This window comes from Bipolaris sorokiniana, assembly GCF_000338995.1.
Source record: "Bipolaris sorokiniana ND90Pr unplaced genomic scaffold COCSAscaffold_5, whole genome shotgun sequence".
Classification (NCBI taxonomy): Eukaryota; Fungi; Ascomycota; class Dothideomycetes; order Pleosporales; family Pleosporaceae; genus Bipolaris; species Bipolaris sorokiniana.
In genome coordinates, this window is record NW_006911899.1 from 2,132,517 (window position 1) to 2,143,130 (window position 10,614).

General features: G+C 47.5%; 6 protein-coding genes across 6 annotated transcripts; 3 read left to right on the forward strand and 3 right to left on the reverse strand.

The window, feature by feature from the left end:
- Positions 1-655: 655 nt before the first annotated feature.
- COCSADRAFT_159607 (uncharacterized protein) lies at positions 656-1,870 on the reverse strand (the record flags this gene model as incomplete). The annotated part of the gene is made up of 3 exons (XM_007700838.1): positions 656-1,015; positions 1,066-1,546; positions 1,599-1,870. 3 exons carry the CDS (start codon positions 1,868-1,870, stop codon positions 656-658), a joined length of 1,113 nt encoding a protein of 370 aa, XP_007699028.1.
- Positions 1,871-2,619: 749 nt separating this feature from the next.
- COCSADRAFT_86437 (uncharacterized protein) lies at positions 2,620-3,300 on the forward strand (the record flags this gene model as incomplete). The annotated part of the gene is made up of 2 exons (XM_007700839.1): positions 2,620-2,860; positions 2,909-3,300. The coding sequence occupies 2 exons, from the start codon at positions 2,620-2,622 to the stop codon at positions 3,298-3,300; spliced, it is 633 nt and encodes a 210-aa protein (XP_007699029.1).
- A 2,092-nt stretch (positions 3,301-5,392) lies between these two features.
- COCSADRAFT_198855 (uncharacterized protein) lies at positions 5,393-6,629 on the forward strand. The gene is made up of 2 exons (XM_007700840.1): positions 5,393-5,880; positions 5,932-6,629. Exons 1-2 carry the CDS (start codon positions 5,465-5,467, stop codon positions 6,242-6,244), a joined length of 729 nt encoding a protein of 242 aa, XP_007699030.1. The 5' UTR covers positions 5,393-5,464; the 3' UTR covers positions 6,245-6,629.
- Positions 6,630-6,914: 285 nt separating this feature from the next.
- COCSADRAFT_189677 (uncharacterized protein) lies at positions 6,915-8,114 on the reverse strand (the record flags this gene model as incomplete). Its single annotated transcript, XM_007700841.1, has 3 exons — positions 7,966-8,114; positions 7,224-7,910; positions 6,915-6,937 (listed from the first exon to the last, which is right to left on the reverse strand). The coding sequence occupies exons 1-3, from the start codon at positions 8,054-8,056 to the stop codon at positions 6,915-6,917; spliced, it is 801 nt and encodes a 266-aa protein (XP_007699031.1). The 5' UTR covers positions 8,057-8,114.
- A 1,086-nt stretch (positions 8,115-9,200) lies between these two features.
- COCSADRAFT_355571 (uncharacterized protein) lies at positions 9,201-9,628 on the reverse strand. The gene has a single exon (XM_007700842.1). It carries the CDS (start codon positions 9,593-9,595, stop codon positions 9,230-9,232), a length of 366 nt encoding a protein of 121 aa, XP_007699032.1. The 5' UTR covers positions 9,596-9,628; the 3' UTR covers positions 9,201-9,229.
- A 462-nt stretch (positions 9,629-10,090) lies between these two features.
- Positions 10,091-10,609, forward strand: COCSADRAFT_159610 (uncharacterized protein; the record flags this gene model as incomplete). The annotated part of the gene is made up of 1 exon (XM_007700843.1): positions 10,091-10,609. The coding sequence occupies one exon, from the start codon at positions 10,091-10,093 to the stop codon at positions 10,607-10,609; it is 519 nt and encodes a 172-aa protein (XP_007699033.1).
- Positions 10,610-10,614: the final 5 nt, after the last annotated feature.

The following is a 10,614-nucleotide window of genomic DNA, read 5'->3' on the forward strand; positions in this document are numbered from 1 at the left end:
TCTAAGCCACACTGCTCATCTGCCTAGCCTGTGGCTAGAAGCCATCCTAGGATAGTCAGTCAGTGATTGTCTGAAGTTCCCCCACTCAAAGTCATTTGACTCCTCCTCGGAAGTTAACGTTAGGTCGGAGCAGACTACCGTCTTCACCGCCAAATACGACACGCTAGCGAACGAAGCATGACGACCTCACCCCCAGCCCTTCTGTTCCCTCTGAATTCAATGATGAGGTAGACGATGCCCATGCCGACCTCCCTCCCGGACACGTATGGGATTATCCCTGTAAGCTCCTTTCGTGTCCTGACTACGGCAAGTCCTGGCTTCTTCGAAGCGACTTCTTCCTCCATCTGCAGGAAGAAGATTCACACAGGACAGCAACCACACCAGCTGTGCGCCGCACAATCGAGCAAGAGTGGCGGTACACGACCGATCCTTATTTACCGCCTCGAACGGCCCCAGATTTCCGTCCCCGAGATGATCCAGACGAGCACGTGTGGGAGTACGGGTTCAGAGATGACACTGGAGAGGTGATAAAGGGCAAAGGCACAATGAAGCAAATGGAGATGCATCGGGCATCACGGCGCCGGGAGATACAGGAGAGGCAGACAACATAGTCACAGTTTTGCTCGTACATTGCTGTGAAGGGATTTGCTTTATTCTAGTCTGAAAAGCTCTTAGTTGATGATCTATCCTGATAGTCCATGTCACGATCTGCGCGCTTCGCTGCTCTCTCCTCTTCCCTAGCGTATATTGCCTCATCTCCTGCTCTAATCTCTTCCGGAGGTGTTTCCGACCGTTTTCGCTTCTTGACCTCCTTAGCAAAGACATGCTTACCTAGTGCTTGCTCTTCTTTGCTATCTGCCGCATTAAGGTATTCGCAGAGTTTTGTTCCAGAAATGTGAACAAGTGTGTCTTCGTCACCCATCTCCTTCTGGGCGAGTCCTTCGTAGGCGAATTCGCTGAGGCGAAGCTGTAGGCCGGGATGATCAACGGGATTTCCTTCTTCATCACGGAAAGCCTTTAAGAACGTCAGAAACTTGCGAATATTGTTAAGAGGGTTGGACTTACCACATCTGCAACCCCTTCTACAGCTCGTAATTCAAGTCTGTCATCAGTAGTGAACAACTTGGGTCGCCAGACCGACAACGTTGCTTTACGCGACTCCTTGTTGCCATACTCAATGTGTACGCATACAACAGCCCGTATGCTGGCATCCGAGTCCAATATGTAATTCTCAGCTAGCCGGCCTAAACACGGCTTCTTCTGCGAGTATGCGACTTCAACTATGACACCTGGGTATTGTGCGTGTTTATGCCTGAATGATGCGTCTGGCTCGTACTTCGATTTAGAGGAAATGCTAGCGCCGAGACATATATGGGTTGATCGGGCAGGATGCACTTTTTGCGCGAATTCTGCCTTCTTGCCTGATCCGTTCTGTATTGTTTTTAGCTGGCTCCGAATGTCATCCTCCACTTTGTCGATGAAACGTTCGTGTATCTCAGTAGGCATGCGAACGACTAATTTGCGTTTGTCTTCGTCGTAGTCATACCTGGCGCAAACTCTGTTAGATGTAACCTCTGTCGTCTCTGAAGTCTACTAACCGTATCTTCTCGTCCACGTATCCCGAAAGCACATCGTCTTGTTGAAGCGTGCTCTCTATCTGATCGTACTCTCCGTCTGCAAGCTGAAACTCCGTCCGCGCGTCTCGCTCAGCGTCAGTTCCTGCCTGGATTTGTTTGAAAAGAGCGATAACACGATGCGCCTCTGCAAATGGCTTCTTCGCGGTCGATGGCGGCGTCAACGGGTCGTCTGTGAATCTTGGGGGTGGCGTGACGTTCTGATGCTTCATTAAAGCTGCTTGCGATATGGGCATAGCTTTACGTTGTGCTGCATCGCGAAGTTGGTTGGAAGCCGTCGCTCTCGCGCAATCGGACGGATCGACCGAACCTTGGCTGCTTTTGGTTGACTCAGCAACAGCGCCACACAGGCAAGGAGCCAATAACATAACTGTGGCTGATGGGACAAGCCATCCTGCATTGGCTGCAAAGGACCAACGTGCTTAGTCTACGATACCACCTTACCTACGACACAATTGTTAAGGCTGCAAAGCCTCTAATACATTGCTCTATTCCCAAAGTTCTTCTGCCCGTTTGTTAGCCGACCGGCCGACCAGCCACAGTTGACAGCCTTGCACTGCGACCGCGCTCTTGCACGCGACTGTCAATTAATTAATTAATTAGCCTGCCTGATCTTCTGGATGCCAGACAAAGCCGAACTCAAACGTCGAAGAGCACAGTCGCAGAGAGACAAGGCCAGGAATTGTCGAGAGAAAGAAGAGGCGGAAAGAGAGGAGGAAAAAGCCAGGCGCCGACGAACGCAATCCCAGAGAGATAAGGTCAGAAACCGGCGTGAGGAGGAGGAAAGGATAACCAGGATAGCGCGGGCTGTTCAACGACAGCTAGCTCTTAGCTACGAACCGAGCCAGCCAGCAGCCGTACCGGTAGCGCAATCATCGATAATATCGCTTGTCGCCATAATGGAGGCACGCTCAGCCAAGTTCATGCGAGACATGGCTAGGTATTTACCCTTCAGACTTGCACAACTTTACCTAAATTTCATAGGATGTTTAATGACACAAAATACTCAGATGCCATGGTCGTTATCCAGGGTAAAAAACTACCTGTTCACAAATCTGTGATCTGCACGCAAAGCGAATACTTCGAGAAGGCATTCCAGGACGCGTTCGTTGAGGGAAGTTCAGGAGTACTCACATTCGATAATGGTAGTGGGGCCGCCCACTGGAGAGTGTTTGAATACCTGTACACTGGTGATTACTCAGACGATCTATCGCATGACTTCGAGGGTACGGTGGAAGTTGAACCCATGCGCTCGCTTTTCTAACGGCTACCAGATGACCCTGCGCTGCTGAAAGAGGCTCGTGTATACGCCCTCGCTAACATGTTCTTCTTGGAGGACTTGAAAGCGTTTGCGACAGCAAAACTTCAACAAAAGTTAGAAGAGCTCTGGACAAGCGAATCTTTTCCAGAATGCATTCGCGAAGTATATGCGACTACTCCGGAAAGCGATCGTGCGATGCGATCCGCTGTAGTAGAGGTTGCCAAGGACCATGTAAGAGAACTTGGCAAAATGGTCTTGTTCAAGGATCTCCTCCGCGAAGGTGGCGATTTTGCTGTTGACTACTTTGAAAGTGTTGTTTTTCCAGCGCCTCCAGCGGTCCTCTCAACGCACCTCCGAGCAGGCGGTCTTTTTGGTGGTACGTGTAAAAACTCCTCTGTATGGTAGTCAACCGCAATGCCTTGCTTGAGAACATCTTTGCTCCGAGCTAAGCGGTCTTAAGCCAACGGGGTTTTACATAGTTAGTCTGATGGACAAGTAGTATTATAATTAGTAAGGATGAGCAACATCAACAATGTATTAGCTGCACATCGAGTGGAAAAAGATGGCGAAGCAACATCACGACGTTTTAGCTATTATCTGCGTCATTCATCCATGCTGCATAGTATCCCCCTCACAGGTCGTACGGCACATCTTGACTTTGACATACATCACCAAAAATGATACGCGCGATGCCCGCAAGCATGATGACAGCTAAAGTTACCACAAGACATAGAGGTACCAGAGAAAGAGCACAAGCGTGCGCATAGGAGAGCGAAGGCTGATGAAGACTTCGACTACAACTGCTCTTTTGCTAGTACATCTTCGCCTCTGGGGCTCTGTATGGCTGTTGCATAATCTCAATTTCCTCAACTCGTGTTCCGCTTGTTCGTAGGACTTTTGCCCTTTGCGCTGGATTACTAGCATCCTGCTTCAGCGAAGCGCTCTTTCGTTTCCGACCGCGTTTCTTCATGCTCGTCGCAGATCTTTCCGCTTTTAATCTAGCACTCGCAACATGCCCTGCCTGGCACATGCTTATCCGGAAAAAATTTAGGCACTTTCGATATGACTCATTGATTAGTCTGAGCGTATGAAAGACAGGAAGCAACTCGCCCGACCATGGGAGCCTGTGGCGTTACCATGAGACTTTACCTGTTTCAGTTTAGCTCTTACCAAGAGTAATTTTCCATGGTAATTTTACCCCTGCATGGTAATCTTGGCAGGTGGGTCATGGAAATCTGACGAATTAGGGTTAGGGCATTAGGGTCATTAGGGTACCTAGGGTCAGGGTTGATAGGGTTAGGGCCTCTGAAATATTTTCAAATCGTGTTTCTATACTGTTCTGAATCTGTTCTAAGCCTGCTCTGAATTTGTTCGCCTATCTGGGTTAGCGTACTATGATTCTGGTGTAGCGGCTTGGCCATGGTAACGCGCTAAATTCCCATGGTCGGGCGACATGCCGACACTATGAAAGAAGACCAACCCATGGCATTGCTAGGGAAAACTAATACAATTTGGGTAAGATCACCACTAAACGAAAGAGGCTTAGAGCGGAATCAAAGGTTACCTGCTAACAGAAATCGGAAGCTGCAAGTGCAAGAGAACGTACATACCTAATCACTACGGACTGCAATTCGCTGCCACGAAACGACATCTGGCGAGCTGCAGACAAACATATGTTATGTAAGCCCTAACATCGTGCACCTAGATGTCGAAAAATGATCAGTAAAGCCAAGCGTAAACGAGCCAGCAAACAGCTTACCAGTAGCGCGACAGGCCAAGGGTTGTGGCACAACAATCCTTTGACTGGTAACTGATAATGCTTAGTCGCTCACGCCCCGATGTGCTCGTTAATCGCGTTGTTATGCATACAGTCCCTTGCACAATCGGCTTCCGGTCTGCGTAATATACAGAGCATTTAGCTTACAGGGATCAGGTTTCGCTTAGTACAGTCTAGTTCTCATTCAACTTAGCCTTGACAAGGATCTTGCCGATGATCTCGAGTGGCAGTCAGCTCACCAATACCAAGTCCCGATTTTGATAACGTCGCAGCAAATGTACAGTATAGAGTGCAGGAGCAAGGACAGTGACGGCGTTATGCATTTGTAATGGAACGATTGGAGCAATTGAATAATGTACACCGTATAATGGTCTCTCCAGGTTATCACTAGCCGCGGCTACGTCAGATGAGGACTAGCTTGTACTAAGCGCAGCCGGATCCCTGTAAGCTAAATGCTCAGCGTATTATGCAGACCGGAAGCCAATTTTGCAAGTGAGTGTATGCAGAATTGTGTGACGATCATATTGATGCGTAGCCAAGAATAGACAACCCCACTTCTTGTGATAATAGCGATTGCGGCTTCATCCTTACATCTAACTGCGCAACCGCTTTGGACAGTCTTATTTCCCGTACATAGCCTAGCGCTAAACCTTTGCCACAAAACAGTCGATGCGATTGATCGGCTATTGGCCTAGCGATGACTTACTTAGTGCAAAATATTGCGGATCGGGTCTTTCCGTGCCAAGATCTCTCCAGGTGGGGTTTCATGATGCGGCACTGCCTCCGTTGCAGATGTTCTTCCACCAACACCATCGACATTCAGCACAAATTTTGCCTCTGGAGACAATGCCGGAAAACGAACACGAATCGGCGTTTGATGAGGCTTTGCGCCAAGCTATGCAAATTGGCGTCGAGTTAAAGAACGAAATCGAACGACTTGAAAATCATTCGCCTCAGCTTATATTATTTGAGGGGACGCTGTTATTCTACCTAGAAGCATTACTTCTCCTGAGCTCTTTGCCAAACGAATCGAAGAGAAGTAGTGGAGATTTTGTCGACATCTTGCGCCAATGCGGCTCGAAACGTCGCAACGCTCGTCTTGTCGCTCAACAGACCCCAGATAGTTGGGCAGGAGGCTTCCCACAATTGACACTAGCTCTCCAAGGATACTCTCACACAATAATCTGTTTCGTTTTTATCAAGGTGGGGTAATGACCTAAATCTTCCTTCCGCTCATTGGCAGCAGCTAAGTGAATTAGATCGTCTATCAACGTGCAGCAGCAAGTGGTCCGGATACTCAGCACAATGGGTACATATTATTCGACCATACATTTGTTGAGTCTTTACAATGGCACGTCGAACCTGGATCAGGTCCATCCGGCTTCCGAAAATGCAATCCAGGCCCTCCCAAAGAACGTCGAGAGTGTGGAAGACATATGTGGGATCTGTTTGGCTTCAATGGAGATCGCCAAAATGCCCTGTAACCATCAATACCATTCGGAGTGTCTTTCTGGATGGCTAGGAACTGCTAATTCCTGTCCTAACTGTAGGAAAAAACTACCTGAATCATAGATAGTTATTGCAAGTATAAGTATAATAAGCATACCGAGTACAAGAGCATGTCAACTGGATACCTATGCTAAAATTAGGATGGGCAACAGAAGGGGCCTTCTTAAGGAGTGCTAAGAGTACCTGGGATAAGAGAGCATAGAAGAGGAGCGTGATTACTACTCATTGTGCCAAACGAGATTATAGAACAATGGTCGGATAGCGCATTTTACCGCTGTAAATACATCTCGCTACTCCTTGTATCTAGCCCTATCTATGTTCCCTACTCATTAAGCCAAACGGAATTATGGTCGAAAGGGAATTATGGTCGGATAGCGCGTTTTACCCCTGCCCATCTACCCACCACTTCGCAGTAGCACATACTATCCAAACGATATTGAAAACAGATGCTACTCAGTCATTGAGACCGCGAATTCCGGGAGTTTCATTGTGCAGAGCAAGAAACACGAGGAAAACTCCCAGTGTGGCAAGGGCAAAATTTAGTATACGTCCCACCACGAATCATGGGTCTGCATTAGTGCATTGACACCTAGTATATATAGAGTCAGCATAGTCCCCAAACACTAATACTCTAATAGTATACTGCGACTTTGGATATCGCGATGCATCTTGTTACAAAGATCCACAAGAACAATCGGCTCATTTGTCAATTGACTAGAAATCTTGTATTTCTTTAGGTGCCAGACAAGTTTCGAACTATACACAACAGGTAATATAATTACATTCAATATGTATATCGATCAAGTCAAACATTGATATTCCAGCATTAGCGTGTATGCACGGCTGCACTTTCTCATTTCAAGAAACGGGTGAGGCAAGTGCTGGGGTATCAGTACAGCGCGTCAAGGTTTCACGGCTCTTACTGAAATGTAGCGTCTATCTCCCCAATTCAACCACGTGTCCGCGCCAGCCATGACATTGATGAAACGGTCTTGTATCCCAAACAGTTTGAATATCTGATAAGGCACGTAGCATAACACACCAAAGAGTCTCCACATAGGCAGCACCTCATCAGTCAGGTCTTCGAGGGAAAAGTCTTTGAATCCTGCCTCTTTCATGAGCTCTTCGTAAGCACCTTCTGGAAGTGTGTTTTGACAGTGAGAAAGTCGCAACACATCATGCAGTTTTCCCGAATCACGACTGATATCAGCTTCGTGTAGAACCAGGACACCGCCTGTCTTAAGGAGCCGCTTGAAATTGTTGAGAACTCGAATTGGGTCATCCGCATGGACAAAAGTCTCCATGGTGTAAATTCCATCAAACGATGCATCGGGAAACTGGCTCAGGTTATGGTAGTTGGCATAGTCGACTTTGATCCTGTCCTGTAGGCCGTATTTCTCAATATTCTTCTTTGCATCAGCGATGTGGTGCGGCGTGATGTCGATAGCCTGTACATCGAGGCCGCGTCTCGCCATGGTCATAGCGACGTACCCCGAGCCGGCACCAGCATCGAGGACTCGATCACCTGGCTTTAGGCCTAACCTCCTGTACAATTTATCCTCCATAGCTCGCTGAGCTTTGGATATGGGAAAGGGTGACAGCTGTCCTTTCGCATACAATCCACAATGCCTTACATTACCGAGGAGGAGCCAGTATCCGAGACGTGATTCGAGTGAGCTATAGTAGGCTTCAACGGACGGTTCAGGACCGTCGGTGCTCGCGACCAGACCTGCAATAGGGTGATTAAGAGCTGTGGACTGAAGCAATGAACAATGGAGACGTACCAATCAATATGGAAGCCAGCAAGAAAAGAAATGCATCCACGTATCGACGGCGAAAAGTGCAACCCTCGTAACGCTTCGTATTAGGCGGCATTTTGAGAAGCCTTGATGTTTTTGTAACAACAGATACATGCAGGTGTTCCTCTCGTTGTTATAATAATAGGGAAAAGACTAATAGAGAGTACCAGAAGCAAAAGTCACATTACTGACTGAGAGGGAAGTCACGCAAACATTTCTTACAGCTGACAAAGAGGGGCTGGATGCGCTGACTTCTCATCGCGAATTTTGCTGATCCATCTACGACGGAGAAATTTTCTCATCACCACCTAGGCTATTATCTAGGATATTAGGGCGAGGGTAAAACTACTATACCTAGAGCGTCGCCTAGCATTCCCAAAAGTAAAATCAGTGGAGGGACATTTGAAGCGGAAAAGACGGCCATTATCCACTTTACTCGCGAGGCGTATAAGAGTACCACTAAGCCCTTTGTAATAAAGGGGTAGAGTGTTTCGCCTGAGGACTACATTAAGATACTAGGCGTGCTCATGGAAGACAGGCTCAAGTAAAAGCATGTTATGATGCTGACCACGAGTGGTGGGAAACCCTCAGGGTGTCAGCAGGTAAGCGGTCGCCGCGGGGCGACGATCACGTGACTGGATTCACGCCAAGCATAGGAAAGCACGCTAAGGATGTGAGGACACTCCTTCACGTGACCTGGTGTCTTCAGGGACTTCAGAGGAAACAGGGATTATTTTGTGGAGTTAGTGAAAACGGGACAGATTGTAATGGGTTTAAGAATGGGTTTGGATTTCATTATTACTGTCAGGACTTGGGTACAGTCTGACTATACATACTATCCTGCGCACGATTATCAGCAGAACGCTGATTACTCGTACCTTTTTGGTTGCTGTTGGCGTAGTGGTCAACTCAAATTGTACTTTCTTACAAGTTGTTACTTAACAAGATTGTTACATTGTTACAGTCGTTAGCGATTGCGGCTTCACCCCTGCAGGCAGCATTCTAAAAGTCTCGTCATCATAAGACTGAAGATTGACCAGTCATGTTCAGCTGATTGCTCGCGCTAAGCTATGTGCGGAAGGTGGGGCTGCTCAAGTATGCTGCGCAGCTGCGCGTAAGGGTGAAACCGCAATCGCTAATGACAGTAGTGTAAGGGCATCATTTGAATATAATCAATTGAGATCAGAAATTAAAATACCAAGTACATAAGCATCTGGTGAGCCACGGCTGGCAATAATAAAGTTCATCACTATTCTCCATAAGCGTAAGCAGAGTCTGTCACGTGACCTTGTAACTCTTGTACAATTTCCTGCTGTAGCTTTCGCGCAAGATCCTTTGCGTATGCGTAGTTGTCGTAATCATCCGACGCCATTATCGTCCGTGTAAGGGTAGCGTGTTTCATCGACGAGAGCATCGCTTTAGAGCACGACACAAAGTACGATAGCGTCGCCTTGCATGTCATATCGAAGCAATACCGGTTTTGGCCCTTCACCCACTCCAATATAGCTTCATCCATTGCCCCTGGCTCGTACGTCCTCGTTACCGATACCCGTACACCTCCATTGCGGTTGGAAGCAATCGTAACACCCCCTGCCTGGCTATTATCAGTAGTCATAGTTATCTTACTACCCCGTGTTTGCGAATTACGTGTGCTGGTAGACGTAGTTAGGTAGTATCAATCGTTTCGTTTCGCCCTGGATTGGCGTTATCTCGTTTAGTAGGCTTAGTAGGCTAGAGCAAAACGTAGAAATTACTAAGGGTCCGATTTGCGCTAGACTATAATGGGCGAGAATTGGTGTCTGATTCATGTTGCATACGCGTATTTTTGGATCAGGGTGCGTGATTACCCAATTAGGATGTATCGGGGGTCAGATTCACGTAGCATCATATACTAGGCCTGGTGCTCCTTCATCTTGGCGTACATGCTCGAGGGATTTCATCCTATAGTAGCGCTAGAAGGTGCCCCTTTGCTGCATGTGTGCCCCTAACTGTAAGGGACTTGTTCTGGCTTTCTCTATTATATATGAAGCAAAATGTGCGCCCAAGACATTGCAATCGGTATACCACAATCCAGTACTCCGTACGTCTTTTAATCTACTTTCCATACATGATGGCTGCTGCGACTTCGAGACTACCTACCCACGGCCCGAACCAGGAGTACCGTTGCAACAAGCATAAAACTCCTCGCTATTACCAACTTGAGTGGAAACACTTGACGATGCCAGTGGAGAATGTGAAGACTGCCATAACCAGTGGTCTCCAGTATGACCTCTATGGTGTTGTTGCACATGAGCACATCCTCTCACTGGAAGATGCAGTGCTTCTCCCATACAACGGTCTCTGTTGGGACAAATGCTCAAAGACATACTTCGAACGTTCACTCTGTATTCTCGTGGATGCTGGAGTGATAAACAATTGCACTACTTCTTGCCAAAAAATCAATCTATCTATACAGTTGGGTGGCCATCGCCCTGACGTAGATAGCTTCCGCGCGAGTGGACTCCAATTCTACGATGAAGACGGTGTTGCACTTGAAGACAAGGAAACAGTGTTCGATCGTGTCTATCGAATGCAGGAACAGCTAGAAACCTGGAATGGAGAAATGTTTGGAGAACCGGTGGTTAAGTGAGAATA